The following is an 18,569-nucleotide window of genomic DNA, read 5'->3' as shown; positions in this document are numbered from 1 at the left end:
ATAGAGAAAACACAAATTATTTTCCTGATGTTGTTCCATTGCCTCCAGGACTGGATGAAAGACTTTTTATGGTATGAGCACTGCAGACTACAGACTAAATCAAGAACAACTGCACCTCTTCAGCTGACAGACATGCAGTGCTTTCATTCTCATGCCCTGCAGACACAGCCTCCACACCATGCCTCAAGGTGCTCAGGCTGGTTTTATTTCCTGTCTTATTTGGATGTAGCAAACTTTCTTGGTAGCAGGTCCTTTCCTTTCTCAGGAAAGTCTGAGAAATGCTGTTAACTTCCTTCATCATGAGGCCCATTAGCCTAAAACCATACTACCAAGATAAAATGTCTCTTTAAAAAAAGTTATCTAATACTTACATACAAAATGCATTTCAAGTTTGCATAAAGAATCAATTTACAATTCCCCATAGATAAAAAAAACCTGAATAAAGCATCTATTGCAAATGAAAAGAAGGGATAGTGTGTTGCTGAGGATTTAGGTAAACTCGGTACACTGATCTACAATCTAAATCATATTACATGCCATTAAAAATTTTGTGGGGATAAACAAGCTTTCTTGCTTAATTGCCATGATTCCTTGCTCATTAACATATGCCCAAAGCTAGTTGTGTTCTCATTTGCATTCTATGAGCAGACTCTTAACAACTGTTCAGTTTAAATTTTTATTATCTAGAGTTTTTCTCTCAGATTACTGTAATTACATTCACTCTGACCCAACCACACCTCCACTTTGTTATGCATCCCTTGGATCTTTGTCTCCAAACACAAAGATTTGGAACTGTAACCTCCTTCCAGCTACATGCTTCTTTCTCAATACAGCCCTGATACCACTGACTTGAGTTTCAGCAAGGGGGCACAGGAAGAGAAAGGTTCATCTAAATATAGACATATAAATTTAACTTCAATTTATTAAAATTTATATATTTCCTCCAAATGTTTTACATCTGAAAAACTACCATTCCCTATCCTCAAATCCTTTCACACAGAAACTTGTTTCTAAAGATTGGTGGGGTTTTTTGGAGATTAAAATATTCCATGCTTTTTGCATACTTATGCTATTAGAAGGACAGGCTATCTACCAGTGCCACCCATTCCAAAACCTGTATTGTAAAAACACATGAAATCATTAGACTTTTTCTTAGTTTTTTTGTTTGGTTTTTTTTTTTTAAGAAACTGAACTTGAAGCTACCGTAATAATGTAAATGCAAGCATTTTAAGAATGTTATTCATTTTAAATATGTTATTGTTTTATGGGTGTTAATGACATTGCTCTATAAACTTATTTCCCCTCTGATCTGTTTCTTCACATTCACTAACTGTTTTAAACAATATGTGTAAAATACTTTAAATATTAAAGCAAAGAAAAGCAAAATACAAGGTAGGAAATAGTTTTATGTTAATATGTTTTCTTATCCTCAGGAAGAAAGTCCTACAGAAAATAAGTAATAAGCTGTTTCCTTATGTGAATAAATATTTTAATTTATAATGCATTTGTATGCCCAAGTAATCTACCCTGCCTCAAGGATGGACCTATATTCTGCCTTCTGTGCTCTCAGTTAAAACATTTTGGACTGTCACTTACCTGATTTTTAAATGTAATCTGCAAAAGTATTTTCAAAAGAATCCCTGCATGGCCTTACTATTAATTACAGGGCTGGACAATATATTTATATGTATTTGCTGCAAATATATTCTTACTCTTTATTTTCTCTAAAATATACATGAAATAGCCACAGCCAATTAAAAATAAGAAAAACACAAACACCCCTTGTCCCTGAAAAAAGTCACAATGAAAATAGGGATATGATAGTAAAATGACCAGAAAGTCAAGTAATCTTTAAAAAAGATTTTAAATAGCTTTTTCCTGCTGGCCTGTTTCGTCTCTTCCAGAGAACTCTAATTAGGTTCTTAGAAGTTTCATTCTCACTTCAATCAGTGATAACGACAAGAAAGTATTTCTCTTGGGAGAAAAAAAAGACAGAAAAAAATAAAAGATTTTCTACTCTTTTTTCTCTTTACTGAATGAACTTGGTTTTTTATCTGACCACTTTTTGGAAAGACTACCAGGTCTACCTTTAAACATGCCCATACACATACACAAAACAGAATCTCTTAAAAAATAGTCAAGAACTAGGAACAAAATGAGAATGTAGTTTTCTGTCAGGATCATGCAATAACAGTCTGTGTCAAAACACAGATATAATACAAAATACTTACCTAACTGACTGATTCCATTTCAAAGAGACACAGATTAAGTGTCCTGTGTAGAAGACTTTATGCTATTGTCGTAATTTTGAACACTGGCAACACTAATTGCATGCCTCATCTGCAAGCTCAGAATGACAGCCATACAGCCATTATATCTTAAGGAGTATTTCTCTGTAAGAACAGTAACTCTCCTTAGTCCTTAGATTTTAATATGGAATGTCAAGACATACCTGTGAACTTCAGGAGGTTCCCTCTGGATTTTTGAGCTTGCCTCCACAACCTCTTTGGCTACTTTTCCACTGCATTAAAACATGAAATAAACATTGAAGCAAATGGTAAGATGACTTTATTACATGCCAACCACTATACACACATAAACAATCAAGTTTTATTCTAAAAAAGAAAAGTAAAAAGCAAAAAGATAAAAATCCTACACAGTATATATATAATTTCCCAGATGAAAAGATCTCCTGACCATTTGTCTGCAAAGCTACTGAAGAAAAAGCAACCTTTTGTATCAGAATGCTAGGAGTAGGACTGGACAGTTCCACCACAGCACCCCTGGTCTGGAGTTCCTTAGTTACAGGGGGCAGACAGTCTCTGCACTAGCTGCTCTTTGCATGATCATTTCACAGAACCAGAACAAGTGGAGCCTGGTTCTGGTTAAACTGGTCTGTGACAGAAGTCTGCATGAAGCCTCCAACTTATTTTACAAGCAGCACTAGAGTGAATCCTGACCTGGATTAGGTGTGAACAGGTCCTCAAGAAGGAAAAGCCCTCAGCTTGTCAAAAGCAATCACTGAAATTTCCTCTTACTTTCTGAAATGGTTTACCATGAAAAGCACAGCAAACACCCACCTATATCGAAATCTGCTGCCTTTAAAAAATATCTTGCTGCTGGACATGGTCTTGATCTGACTGGATTTTGCATACCTTGAAAAAAAAAAAAGAACAGGGGCTGTCACATTTTCATCACAGAAGGAACCGGATAAGCAAAAATTACCATGGCAAACTACAGGTCTTGTTAGTTTTATACCACAAAGTAATACTCAGTAACATGATTTCAACATCTTAATAGAATATATATTGTACATAAAACAATTCAGTCAGCATAGAATTACTGAGCATGAAACAAGTAATTACCTGAATCGGAAAGCCAGAAAATTAAATGCTAACATTTGTTGCCTCCCTACGGACTTTCATTCACAGGATGAAGGAAAGACTGTCACAAACTTCAAGGACACCCTCAGGGTGTTTGCCCTAATAACACCTGGTTTGTAGAAAGATATTGCTATTTCCACTTTCCCATTAGTAAAGTAAATAAATACTACAGTGGTAACATTTGTCTCCAAACGTAGTTGCACGATGTCTCTGTAAAGTAAACATTTTAGAAGCCTACATCACATTCTACTGCTTCTCTCTAGTCACAAAGTAGACAGCAACCTTCTGTCACTGTCTTATCACAGAGATCATGGAAGAGTACCTCAGACACACCATCTCCTTGATGGCAAACTGATTTCAACATTTAGTCTCTCATTTCCAGAACCTAGTAGATTATCTTCTATAATTCACATCTACTTGAAAATAATCACAACAGTCAACCCTGAACCTGGTTTAAGACAGAACTAAAGCTCTGTTTTCAAGGTGTGCCAAGCAATCCAGCCCTATCTGAAAGTCCAGGTCTCAAGATCTTCTGAGCAGAAGAGAGAACCAAATCTAAATAAGCAGAAGTGTCATTATCATTATTTACTTACAAACTGGCCATGCCTGTTCTAATCTAATTAGAATACTTTATTGGTATCAAACAGAACATGAACAGACAGGATTCATCTAATGCTGTCAAGTAAGTAGTAGTTCACACTGTACAGCTCAGTTTCTGTGAAATGTATTAAAACTTTTGATGTTTCAAAGGTACTATAGTAAGCCTCTATTTAGGGACTGCTTTGGCTTTAGTTTCAGGTTAGCTGGATTGTTGTTATTTTTCTGTACTCTGCATATTTACCATTACAATTTTCCAATCTATTGGTCAGCTTCCTCTCCACTGAATATCATTACCAAGTTTCATTTTACTAAAGTAGTCACCTTTTAATACACACCACAACTGAAACAGGCAGGCATAACTGAGCAATCATGCTAAAGAAATAACCCCACAGTAGCACCCTGAAGACATTTAGAAAGTGGGGGGGGGAAAAAAAAAATGAGAGACTCATCCCTTCTGCACAGTGGAGATATCCACACTGCAGACCATGGAGAACCCATGCAGGAGCTGACTCCTGGCAGGAGTTGTGGTCCATAGAGAGGAACCCATGCTGCAGCAGGTTTAGTCTAAACGACTGCATCCCATAGGAAGGACCCACACTGGAGCACTTTGTGAAGGAAAATGAATCAGTGAAAAAGCACAAAGAGGAAAGAGCAGCAGAGAGCAACAGCTATGAACTGACTGCAAACCCTATTGCCTATCTCCCTGCATGGCTTAGGGCAAGGAGGACATTGAGGAGTCAGGAATGAAGTATAGCCTGCAAAAAACAGGCAAGGGGTGTTTTTAGTTTTGTCTTTAATGCTATTTAAAAATTGAGTAAAAAGGAGAGAAACAAATTAACTTCCCTGAAGTCAAGTCTGTTCTGCCTGTGAAAGTAACTGGTAAGCAATATTTCTGTCTTTATCCCAAACCATGAGCTTTTTCATCTCATTTTCCCTTATCCGGCTGAGGAGAGGATGTGAGAGAGCAACTGGGTGGGCATCTGGCACGTAGTCAAGGCCAAATCACCACAACCATGTATTTGGGGCCAAACCCAAAACAGTTAATAACACAGACATAAAAGAATAAAAGCAGAGGGAGGACATTCCTATGAGTCTCTCTCAGACTCCTTTGGGTAGAAGTAACTGCCTGTTCCCTCTATCTACTTTTTTTATTTTCCAATCTACTCTTACTAAACCTTGGATTTAAGGTGAGATAACATTACCTAACAGCAGAAGAGCCCAGAGAAAGAGGCATAACAGGTTGTTTCCTCCATTCTCAAGGTATTTACAGCAGGGTTAAGATTAACAACAATGCTTCGAGACACAAGTGCAGGACTATGTCCACTCAATGTCTCACTACAAAGTGGCAAAAACAGTGTGCTGGGAAGAGTGTAATTATTCACTGTCAAGACCTTCTTACTCATTCAGATTTAAACAATTTACAATACTGGTGTGATATGAAAAAATATTCCCCACTAATTTGTATGTTTTCTGTTTGCATATTGTATTCTGTTAAAGAAATGGAACATTTAACATTGAACAATCTCCTATTAACATGTACATTTTTTAACTTTTATTGTATATAATGACTTTGGGTTTACATACTTGTAAAAAGCCTGGTTCTCCACCCCACATTTCCAAAGATGCTTGCAGGCTGCTGGTGTAGAGGTATGGAATGACAGCACAACCTTTTTCTAAATACAAGGAAAAGAAGCAAATAAAAGTACTGAAAATGCTCAGTTCTCAAAAAATGAAGTATCTGTACCTGATGACATTACCATAAACTGGATATACAGAAGACCAAGTTTTCCTGTATATTCTCAATCTTAGGTTCACCCACAGAAGTACAACCCATAGGTAGCTGATATTTAAACTGCTCAGGCAATTGTTTCAGAAATTAAAAGGAGGCAGAGGAAAAATGCTTAGATGGAGCAGAGGAGAGCATATCATAGAATCATAGAATGGTCTGGCTTGGACCTTCCACTAGACCAGGTTGCCCAAAGCCCCATCCAACCTGGCCTTGAACACTTCCAGTGAGGGAGCAGCCACAGCTTCTCTGGGCAACCTGTGCCAGTGTCTCACCACTCTCACATTAAAGAATTTCTTCCTAGTATCCAAATTAAACCTACCCCCTTTCAGTTTGAAAGTTACCCATTGTAACATCTCTACACACTCCTGTAAAAAGACCCTTTCCAGATTTCCTCTCGGCCCCCTTCAGGTACTGAAAGACTCCAGGCTATTCAGCTTACCAGAATTTGAGGAGATCATAGTAATTATCCAAAAATACCTCACATTGATCCAGATATCAATGCCCATCTGAATCTTCAATCATACAGGTCACTCACGCTTATAATGGCTGGGTATAGCTTTAGTGCTTTAACACCCATTAAAGCTTGACTCCACAAATGACCAAAGCCATGAGCAACCAACACAGCACTGCATGAATCTTACGTGATAAATGTCTCAACTCTTTGCAAATTAGACATTCTTTTGACAAAAGAAACATTCACTCAGTTTATTTTTGTTGCAATATGAAGTACAACTAATTGTTTAGAAGCTTGTTAAAAATAGTGTTACGTTTTACTTAATTCTAAATCAAACATAGAAGAAAACTGACCCCTTTCTGAGCTCCAAATACATAAAAAGTCTTTCCTTCAAATTTCAGTTTGTAGACATCACACCTAGAAAGAAAAAAATTATTTGCATATAGGAAAAATCAGTAGATCTACAGGTAAGAAAAGCAACTTGAATGCAAGTTTTCCTGTTTCCTAAAGCCAAGCAGGTGGTCAAATGACACAGAGCTTCAACAGAAATTTTTCAAACTTTAGCATAAAAGCATTTAATATTCTAATTTTCTTTAAACTAGAGAACATAAGCCAAAAGTATTTTTTTACATCCCAATGGACGTTAAAGAATTAAACTTTGCTGCTGGAAAATGAAGAGGAAAATAAAAGCAGACATTCTATTTATTATGCAGTTTGAAATTCCTATTATATCTTAAAATATTGGAAATTCTAATGTAATTAAATTGAAAGACAATACTCTCAGCCTACATATGTTGCAGAAGAATGCATATAATTTTCTATATGCAGGCACCTTTTACCATTATCTTGTTATTATTATCTCCATCCTTATTTTTTTGTGGTTTCACATCACACATCTTAATAACTGACTACTTACAGACAGAACACAACAGGAAAGTAGTAAGTACAAGAAGTAAATGTTTGGCAGCACTTACTACTGGGGCCTTGTGAGCTGCAAAGCTGTGTCAAAATTTAACCCAAGTTGAAAGCACAATCTACAAATAGAATAGCAGTGCACCATTTAAAGGCAATCCAATGCCTCTGCTTAATTCTTACTGAAATTTTATCAATACCAAAGCAAAAATGGATACACTATATTTTTTCATAAACTTTTCTAAGGATTTTGGATGTCAGGTGGTTGAAACGGTTGAGACAAGAACAGTGGTATCATGGCACATTTATAACAACAGTTTTTACCTAACAGTTAACACCAAAAATCATTCCAGTTGAGAAAGGTTTTCATTTGAAAAGAACATCTTAAATATTAATTTAGATTTTTACTGCACAGTGCAAATTTCAGCTAATGTCGGTTAAAGCTACTAGCACTCACTTAGGTCTCAGAAATGAAAGGAGAATTACATGGCATTCAGATAAATCTTATCAGATCTACCTTCCAATGGCCAGTATAACACAGCTTAATGACTTTTCTTCTGTGATTATTTCATTTTGTACCTGGTGTACATGCCAATGGAATAAGTGACTACACTAAGATGTCCTAGGGAACAAGTTATCCTCAAGTAACATGAAAAGCTAAGCACTGTGGGACCCTATTCCCACAGTATAGTGGATATATGTTCAGCAAGTACTGTTCTCTCTTCTCTGCACTCCCACTAACATTATAGTTGCACTTTCCTTATGCCAAAAGTAGAAACCAACAAAACACGATGACTAGGGCTACCTGAAACTAACCTGAGGGAAAACGCAGGATGATAAATGGATGATGTCAGTCAGACAAGTCCCCAGAGCTCCACTGGGAACCGAATCATCCAGACAGGACCACACTTACTTTACACCTCTAAGGATTTCAGGTTAATCAGTTCTCAGTAAGGTTTCTATGGATACACAGCAAAGAGTCCAGTTCTACATAAAAAAAAAAACACCTCCCTATTTCTTCGCCTCCTGCCCATTTTCTTCTCACAAGACAGGTTGGGATTGCTGAGGTGAAGCAGCAATACCCAAGTAACTGCTGGTGGCATCTGTTTAGCAGCAGGGCTAAATGAGATTTATCAATTCCTAAGCATGACTGTGCTCATTCACACCACATTGCTGAGGGCATGGCTTGCTGTTACACCACCTGTGGAAGCTCAGTTTTACCTCTCCCTCAGACATGGCTAAGGATGTCCAATTAAGCCAAATGTTTTACAGGAGTAGAAAAGAAAAGCAAAACCAGACAAAAAAAAAGGACAATTGTATAAGTGTCCGCTTTTTTAAAAAAAAGAGATTAAAAAACAATTCAAAGGCATTTCCACTTCTTCCTCTGCTTACCAAATAAGAGCTTTTGTAGTTTCTGAACGGAGAATAATTAAATGAGGAAATAGTAATATTTCCAAGAGTTACAAATAAAGATGCCAGTAAGCGTCACTAGTGACTTACAGCATAATTGACACATCAATTTACTCAATTTTTGCATTAGTGCATGACATTGACTAATGCGGCCTATGGAACAATTTTTGCTGGAGGAAAAAGGCCATACTATCAATATTCTCCTTCCCATCTAAGATCCTTTAAAACAGACACATGATGAGGTAAGAGAAGGAATATTCACATAGCTGACCTTAAAGACAACAAATGCATGTGAAGATAATAGCAAGAATGGAAGACACAGGAGAAAAAACTCATACGTATGGGTTCGCTCTTACTTCACGTGCTTACCATTTTAATAAATGAGTTCTTTTATTTCCCTGGAAAACTACAAATCCTGCAGCAGTGAATCCTAAAAATGTAGTTGTCCCTGTTGAGTCCTTGAAAGAGAAAAAAAATTAATTTTCTTCTGATCCAGTGACATATTTCTTACTAATAGCATACATTGCTACTCATTTTCAAAATGTATTTTACCTTCAAATTCTACACTTCTACAGAACAAAGACTGCTCTTGGCAATGCAGGCCTCATTTATTTCTAGGCACTTAGCTGAGGGATGCCATCTTACACTTTGTTTCCATCTACTTGCAGCTGATGTCAAAAGGAAATCCTTCAGTATACTTACTAATGTTGTAGATAACATTATTCTATGTATGCCCTAATCTTTATGTCCTGACAAACTAAAAAACAGGGCTTTGTATCTGCCTCAACACTGATACCTTTTGAGATTCACATTGTTCCTCTGTGAGATACTGTGTTTGAATTACAGCTGATAGACAATATTTACTATCATAAGCAATCACTCTTGGGTACAAACCAGAACATGTGTTGATACTTGGCATTTCAAACAGGAAAGACCATTTTAAAGAATTTTAATTCCACAATAGAAGTTTTGGCTTAAAGTTTTTGAGCAATGATTCAGGTGAATTTTGTTTTAGCTGGATTTTCTGTCCACCCCATATTCCAGAGGCTTACCTCACTAAAGTTAATCAGCTTATTATGCCTCATATTCCACTAATAAAATAAGGCAGAAGAAATACAGCAATGCTTCTGGAGAAGAAGCCACAGCACTGGGAGGAGCACATCCTAAGGAGCTAGGGAACCACCCTGCTTTGCAGTTTTCCAGAAAACTAAAAAATTGTACTTAGTAATTGGCTGTGAACCCCTCCATGCCCTCCCTCTACCCAGCTGCGCCATTCAGGTAAAGAAGAAATTCTGAGCCAGTTCTGACTCTGTTCCAAGTGCTGACATAAGTCTTTAAGATGCCCTCTAAAAATCTGATGTATAGTTTCAAACTAAAGTTTGAAAAACTAAAACACTGACTTCACTGAGCTCGAAACTGGATCCTGTATTTTACACAGGACCATCATTCCTGCCACAGTGTATATGAAACCCGATTCAGCTCTGTGTTAGAGCTGACTGTTTAAGGGAGCTGACTACCAGAACAGTTAACTCAGCATCACTGCTGTGATCCGCAAAATAAGATGGTATAAAAGCCAGAGCAATAGCAGCAGTTAAAACATGAACTACTTAACTCTAAAAAAGCCCACTGCAGATCACATGGATAAACCCAAGTAATTAGAAATGCAGGTGTAAGAGATAATCAGGTCTCGTAACTGAAATCTACTTCTTATACAAAGCAACAAAACAGGAAAGTGGAGGAGTATACAAATGCATATCCTAGTTCTTCCTTCTGTACCTTTGGTCTATTGTTCTTTTAAGGTTTGAACAATTTGGTGGGGTCTGAGAAACTAATCTGAAAAACTAACAATTTGTTGTATCTTTGGACATCAGTAATGCTGGATCCTGAAAATCTTGACAAACCAAATATTTCACACTTGTAATCATTAAAGAAACATTTGCATTAAATGAAAATAAATTATGAAGTATAAGCAAAGGTTTCATCACTACACTACACTCTCCTATATTGCCCTGTAGTTTTTGGCTTCTTCAGGAGAGACTTCTTGGACAGATGAAGAAATGTCAACCAAACCATACTCTTCAAACATTTAAAAGTATTATGTAGTCCCAGGGCAAGTTCTTTTATAAATTACTCCCTGTTTGTGCCTGGACAAAAAATATAGCTAAATTGATTCAATTAGTGCCTTTCTACTAAATGTTTGTAAAAAGAACATTTTATTAAATGTTAGTAAGAACTGTTACCTTGCAAGGATGAGGATCAACACCATAAGTTTCCAAAGAACATGCTTTCAGAAGTAAGTTAAATTCAGCAACAGCTGGGGTCTGACCTCTGAAATTACAGAAGAAATAGTAGTTTTACAGCAAAAAGAAACTAGGAGAAAAAGACATTGGGACAGGAGAGTTCAAGTGCCTAAAACCAAAGAAAAGTTCTTACTGAAAAGCAAATAATTTCGATCATGTTCTGTTTATAATATAAAGACAGATAACTTCACATGTTTTCTCCTGCTGAATTGTACAATGCCTGATGTTTTCAGGTGAATTCTGATACTTTTCTCTCAGTCCTGGGATAACAGCACATTACGCAGTTAATCAGAGTTATCCAGTGTTTGTTGTAGTTTGATATATATGCACACTGGCTTGAATATAAAATAAACCTCAACATCTTTTTTCCACAAACTCTTGCTCCCCAATTCATTTAAAAGGATTGTGCAGATTAACAAACATTCCTTCCAGAGCAGAGTATAAACAAGGCAATCATATTACAGTCTACTCAGATGCATGCCTAATTATAGCAGGGCCTCTTACCATCATGATAGTTCAGAATCTGTCAGCATTTCCATTATAGGCTCCTATTTTTAGGCTGTTTATAATCAGACACTAATACACACTAGAGTCTGATACAAGGTATGCAAGACTTGAGTTCTAGAGTAAGTTTTAATATTTGGGTTTTTCTTTTCTAGCTCCTGCCATTACAATACTCTTTAACAAAGACTTTAAAATGTCTGTTAGTCAGAGGACTGTCCTGAGTATTATTTTATTTACACATTTGCATGTCTAGAATACAAGATTATGATAGATAATATGTTTCTGTGACAATGACTGCTGCTTAGGCTTTAGAAAGCCAAGTCTCATAAATGCAAAAGCCCCAATTGCAAATACAAATGCCTCATGCAAATGATCAAAAAAAATGTAGACAAATCTTCAAGGAACACAGCAATAGTCATACTGTACCTCACCCCCCCATTCTGGGATCCAATTTCACACTGTGACCAATGGTTCTTGGGAACAGGCATTTAAAAATTGCTCAGTGCTGGTGTAAAATAATTTCTTTATAAACCTGTTATCTGCCAATAGTTAGAAATCAGCAAGCACTGACATAAGAGATTCAGTAGCTGACCTAAGTCCAATTTAACAATTAAGACAACATCTAGCATGCTTGTGTTCAAAATCTTATTTTGAACCAATCAAGCCAATGCCCTGAGGCAATGGAACCTTCAACAACCTCTTCTGTTTTAATTAATGCTTATTTGTGCTTCACTGCCCATAGTCTTCCAGTTAATCCCATGGTACTTCTTTGGATTATTCCACATGCCTTTTAGTCATCCTTGGTGACTTACTGCTAATACTTCATTTCAGAACACATTTTTGTGGACGCTTAGATTTTAAAGACCAGAAACCACATGAGTTTAGAAAACAAATGCCCTTCTTTCTTCTTCCATTTTTTTTAGTCTTTTTCACTGTTTTCCAGTGGAGAAGAATATACATTAAGTAGAATGCAAAAAGTTACAAATGTGCAAGTGAGCTAATATTTAAGGGAAAACAGTATAAAATCTACAAGCAACACAAAAAAAAATTCCAAAAGAAACCCCTTCTGATGATTCTACTAATCTGTTTTTCTCCCTTTACAATACTAACACATCACAACTTAAAGCATAATCACAACTGTGAGGTCACAAAAGAGGCTTAAAAAGGCAATATGTTATCATGTACCAACTAATTGCAAAGGACAGAATTAAGTAAAAACATAAATTACTTAGAATGCTTATGTTGCATTGTGAAAAGCCAAACAAATATACATTTGTTGCTTATTGGAAATTGGGCCTTTCGGAAAATAATATCATAAAATGCATTTTTTTTCCATCTCCCTTTGCAGGTACAAAGTAGTCTGTCTTCTGATTTGAAAGGACCACAAAGTGTCAAATAATCTGGAACAAAGTGATGTGCGGTAGTTGGCATTTCCAAAAAGGAAAAAATTATTAAATTGAAATTATTACTAAAGTAACACATTAAAAAAAATGCTCTCCTCACCTATAGCCTCTGAATTTATGATGTCTTTGTGCATGAAAAGTGGAACAAGATGTGGTAGTTGGCAAAAAAGCAGAAGACATGGACAAGTTTGACCTGATTGGATTACAGGCTATTCAAACAGTTATTGTGCATAGCCTTAAAAGAACATCACAAAGAGGGCCATAGTCAAAGGCAATATAAAATTAAACAATCCTTACCCATCCCTTATCAAAGGATTAGTATTTAAGCCTTGATAATGCACTTTGCATACCTAACTTTGCAATGACATTTTTCTTACTATATAAAAGTATAACCCTAGGAAATCCTATCAGAAAAGTCAACACTTTTTATCAATCACTGATGTAATATTAGATATGCTTCTGATTTTTCTTTTTAGAAAAGCTCTAAGTTTTTTACATGCAACAAAGAGTCTTACACAAAAATGTACAATATACTCACTTATGTAAATATTTCAACTAATGCTGTTTACGTCGGAGAAATAGGGAATATTTAGACAATGCACCTTTGCTATTTTTTACTTCAGTTGTCTCAGGAAAATCAGGTCTTTCAGTGTATTCACTTCTTTGACTATATATGACTTTAGCATTAAATGGAAGATGTATTCTCTTTCCATATGTTGCAGCCACTACAGCCCCTAGCTACAGTGTGCCAAAGGTTTTGAACAGGACCAGTAAAAGAAACCATTACACAGAAAACTTTCTGTATACCATACAAAAAATAAAACATGGATTACTTATGAAACTAGAGTTCCACAGTCATTAGCTACAAATTAATGATTCAACCTAGGAATCAATCAGTTTAAAGTTACTAATTAAATTTTAATTAAACAAATACTTTTAATAGAAGACTGAGTAGTCTGCAAAATGCTTTGCTTTTTTCCTTTAGGGACATGAGAAGTACATGCTATAGTATCTAGAAGATCTCTTTATTGCCCACAGGGCCCCCAGCTCTGAAGTAATCCAAAGACCAGGAAGTGTGCCACAGCAATTATCTACTTGTTTTGCTGGCTGCCCACACCAATTCACTCTAGAATTTTTTCCCCTTCAGACCTTTCCTTTGAGGGCTGTTACAAATCTGTTACAAACTGAGGCAGTGAAACTTAGCAGAAGTCAAGGATGAGACAGCATAGGACGGAGCATGAATTCCTGTTAACAATACCAGCAGAGAAAAAGCATCTTCAATGTTATGCTTGGTTTCTTGCATCCTGGATAACTTCAATGAATTCACTTCCTCTGTCTTCTCTGATTCTCTTTCTAACTCACAAAGGTCTGTGAGATACTACTATTAACATCCTATTACTAATAATAATAAAAGGTGTAATTACTGTCCATCTTTTTGCCTCACCTCTGTGTCACAAAAACACATTCTACCTGCTGCAGAATACTGCAATAGCAATACTGTATTTGACTGTGTCCCATGTATGATAAATTTATGGGTATTTATGGTCCCTAGGGTGTTCCATGTAATTAATTCAAAGAATAAGTATGTACTTGGCCTCTAGAAACATTAAGTATTCACCTCCATGCAAACAAGGGAAAAGTACAAGCCATAAAGCTTTAAATAACATAGGCACTGTCTCCATCAAACACTGCTCTGCCCTGCAACTCTGGGCATACTTCAGTGCAGTCTCAGGACAGAGAGCCGTGACCATTTCAAAGAAGCATCTTCATCTGTGAAATATTCTCGTTGTTATGCTACACAGCTTGTACAGGAACACCTAAGCAGAACAGGAAACCTCTCAGTTACCTTTTAACCCAAAACCACTCAGAATTTTGCACAAATTATAGAATCATAGAAGGGCCTAGGTTGGGAGGGACCTTAGAGATCACCTACTTCAAACTTCCTGCCATGGGCAGGGACAGTTCTCATCTAGACAAGGTTGCTCAAGACCTCAGCCAGCCTGGCCTTGTACACTTCCAGGGAGGCAGCATCCACAACTTTTCTGGGCAACCTGTTCCAGAGAAGACTCTGAGGGGACCTTAGAGATGCCTGAAGTACCTGAAGGAAACTTACATGAAGGCTGGAAAGATATTTATAAGAGTGTCCAGTGAAAGGACAAGGGGAATGGTTTTAAACTGAAGAAGAATAGGTTTAGGCTGGATATTAGGAAGAATGTCTCTAATATGAAGGCATCTATAAGGTTCCCCGGGAGTTTTCTCTTCTTCAGCCTTAACAATCCCAGCTCCTTCAGCCTCCTCATAGCAAAGGTGCTCCAGCCCCTGGATCATCTTTGTGTCCCTCCTTTGTACTCATTCCAACAGATCTATGTCCTTCCTATGGTGGAGACACCAGAACTGGACACAGCACTTGAGGTGAGATCAAAGCATCAATATGTTTTATCCACACCATATACTGGTCACAGAATTGCTTCCCACTCTGATGAGGTTTTGCTGTGGATTCTTTAACTTTTTTTTACATGAGGCTGAGACATGAGTTTCTACAAAATTACAGTGCTAAAGGTCCTGAGTAGTTTTTGATTTTCCTTTAAAGTCAGGAAAGTGGATATATTTTCAAATACACTCTTGTCTGCTAGTATTTTTAGTCACAATGAAGGTGCTTAAGTATTGAATTATATGGTATTGAAACATAAATCTGCTACAGTCATCAGTGCACAAGGGTGGTGATAATTTCAAAGAAAAGCACTAGAGGAAGTCACTGTAAATGAAATAGCATTGTAGGCTGTGGTTCTGTTTGTCAGAATGGCGAGGACAGGCTTTGTGCAGGCAGCAGCAGTGCTATCCTGAGAATGGCCTGGGTCACCAGCATTGGAGAAGGAAAAAGTCTTTAAATGAGTCTGAACATAACACCTGGCAAATAGGGAGCTGAATTGCTGAAATATTGCTAGAACACATAAAACTTTAAAAACTCAAGTACACACAGACATCAGTTTTGAGTGGTACTGCAAAATTGTTTTTATCTTTCGGACAGATAGAATTCTAGCGTTAGAAAAACCTGAATAACACTTCAAAACAATAACTCTTTTCCTGAGTCTGTTAAACACTTACGGGTTTAATTTTACATGACACACACTGTAATGACATGTGCCACTTACATAACTCCTACTACCAGAACATTACAAATTACTTGTGTGCTTCAGAGATCAGGCTGAGATGGTATCTCTAAAATCTGTGTATAGGTATCTGTATTTCAGCTTCACTTTATAAATTGACACAGTGGTGCAGACAGCATTAAGCCTATTCAGCAGACAAAATACATTTATGCAGCAGATGCAGTTTTAATCTAGGTATTATTAACATCTATTCATATGACACAGAGACTTCTACTAATATATCTGCTTTTAATATCACAGTAGATTCATCTTTCTGGTCCAGACACACATGGCCCATGAAGCCTTCTCCAAAAGAAGGGGCAGGGAGACAGAGGGAAAGAGATATTATGTCTCATTTCAATCCTTACATTATAGAGACCCACACAGATATCTGATATCTGAATTCAGCAGCTAAATATGCAGAACATGATTCCAAAGCTCACAGTGAGTCAGATGCCAACTAGTTTGGTAAAGGAAACAACTACATTTGTGGATCAGTGTCACAGTCACTCTTCCATGAAGGAAGAGGGGGAAGCACAAAAAAGAAATATTTCCTAAAGCTGAAGAACTATCAGCATTACAATAAAAATGGCAATTTTTTTTTTTTAAATCAAGTAGATTATCCTTTCTACTAAATACTTCTTGCAACTCACATTAGAAGAAAAATCACATGTATTTATATTCCTTTTCAGTTTTTCATTGTATCAGACAGACCTTTGGTAAAAGAGGAGGGAAAATACATATGTTTTGTCTGTGAACTTCCTTTCTCTAGATAACTGCTATCACTGCATCTTCCACTAAAATCATGTTCAGGTTAAGCTGCTCCTCATTGGAAAACTTCTGGAACTACACTCTGTGCCATGCAAGCACCAATCCAACAAAATCCATCTCACTCTTACCATTTCCTAGTAAACACATCCAAAATTACAAGTGTTGTTACATAACTTTAATTTGTTTATAAGCATGCTTCTGTAAAAAAAATATGGCTCAAAAGAACAAAGCTTTGAGGAAAACACCACACACATCATTCTTAAGGGAAAGGACTCTGTGACCAGGAGAACCTGTTATTTCTAATTTCATACATACACATTTCAGCCACCTCTCTCATTAGTCAAATTACAACTGTTAAGAATTATGGAGTGAAAGAATACAGCAGGAAAATATAGCAGAACAGAAACAAACCAATTATTCACCTACAACAGAAAATGAAATGGCAGTTTAATACCAGATTTCCAAATTAGAGATAATTAGATAATTTTGAAGTTGCAGTGACATGTGCCAACATACAGCCTAATGGATAAATATAAATACCTACACTGGAAAACTCCAAACCACCCAGCATGGGCTATCAAGGCTGAAACAAAGAGAATATTCAGTGTAATCCAGAGCTGTAATTTAGGTGCGACCTCATGCATCTGTCACCCCTATCTGTCTCTGAACTTCCACTACACATCATTGCTCTCCGGAGTCCTTGGTATACTTTGTCTACCTGAGAACTTCAAAGATTTTGACTCCCTAGGCCTGTGAGTTAGCTATCCCTCTTGTAGCCCAGGTCCTGCTTTTTTCCAAACTCAAAATGTCCTTCCAATTGGACTGTCTCTGTGTACATGAGGACTTATTCTGGACTTGTAAACAGGAATTTAGTTTTAGTACTTTTTAATTTATTCAACAGCATGGAAGAAGTTGCTTTAATCTTGGATCAAACAACACCAGTACCCACAGAGAGAAGCATTTTCTAGCAACCCTTGCTAAATCTACCAGGAGAGCCTCCCAGAATATACTCTGACAAAAAAATATTTGTAGTTATGCTTGCTAGTGTCTCCACTGGCAGCTCCATGCCTGCACGAGAGCCAGAGAGCCAGATCAGCAGAAAGCAAGAAATCCTGTACTCCTGCTGGTATCAGAGTTGAAGTGCTCATGGTAACCAACAGCGCAGTGAGGGAATACAGAAAGAGTTGGAGCATCGGAGGAAACATGAAAGTCCTTAAATCCCTACTGAGCAGCTACAGTGTAGATGATGCAGTAAAGGATAAAAATATTACATGCTTTTCAAATCAAATTTAAACAAAATTTCTCATTTAGCTTGGATCAAAGACAAGCACTAATTTGGATTTGGTACTCTTGTTTTCAACAAAATACTACCCTTTAGCTTAAAAGTTTAAATTGCTTTTGAGATAGTTAATAGCAGAACATGGCAGTGATTTCATGCCCTTGGAGGAAACTTTTTCTTCTTCCAAGTCATTCTCCCCCACATACAACTTTTGCAAAAGCTGTAGTACTTGGACATAGGAAATGACAGCCAATTCAATAGTAATCAGCCTTCTTGAGTCTGTATCTACACTGGACATCCCAAGCAATAATAATTAAGTTGCATTTACTAATATGAGATCAGCCATGAAACAAGGCATTTAAATGGGATGTGTAACTCTATAACTTACTGGGAATACTTAATATTTGTGTAGGGCTTTCAGATAAAGTAACAGCTGTTTACATAGCACTCTCATCTAAATTACATGGTATAATATTTCATATCAGAAGTAAGTAAAAATGGATCATCAGTTTTTAGGTGGGAAAAAAAACCCAACACGTTTATTTTCAAGCAGTGAGTCATTTCAAAAAAAACCCAAAAAAACAAAACAAAAAAAAAAACAAAACACAAAAAACC

At 36.7% G+C, this 18,569-nt stretch overlaps 1 protein-coding gene across 1 annotated transcript in view; it reads right to left on the bottom strand.

Moving 5' to 3' along the window:
- The window catches only part of FRMD3 (FERM domain containing 3), a 123,266-nt gene that overhangs the window by 15,489 nt on the left and 89,208 nt on the right, over positions 1 to 18,569 (bottom strand). Inside the window, exons 7-12 of the mRNA XM_030467411.1 lie at positions 10,789 to 10,876; positions 8,918 to 9,006; positions 6,580 to 6,643; positions 5,568 to 5,656; positions 3,081 to 3,155; positions 2,453 to 2,521 (exon numbers count right to left, since the gene is read on the bottom strand). Coding sequence (XP_030323271.1) covers positions 2,453 to 2,521; positions 3,081 to 3,155; positions 5,568 to 5,656; positions 6,580 to 6,643; positions 8,918 to 9,006; positions 10,789 to 10,876 — 474 coding nt within the window. The remainder of the gene's footprint in view (positions 1 to 2,452; positions 2,522 to 3,080; positions 3,156 to 5,567; positions 5,657 to 6,579; positions 6,644 to 8,917; positions 9,007 to 10,788; positions 10,877 to 18,569) is intronic.

The sequence above is a fragment of the Calypte anna genome, chromosome Z (genome assembly GCF_003957555.1).
Source record: "Calypte anna isolate BGI_N300 chromosome Z, bCalAnn1_v1.p, whole genome shotgun sequence".
Lineage (NCBI taxonomy): Eukaryota > Metazoa > Chordata > Aves > Apodiformes > Trochilidae > Calypte > Calypte anna.
The sequence above is the reverse complement of the archived record's forward strand: the minus strand, read 5'-3'. Positions and strand labels throughout refer to the sequence as shown.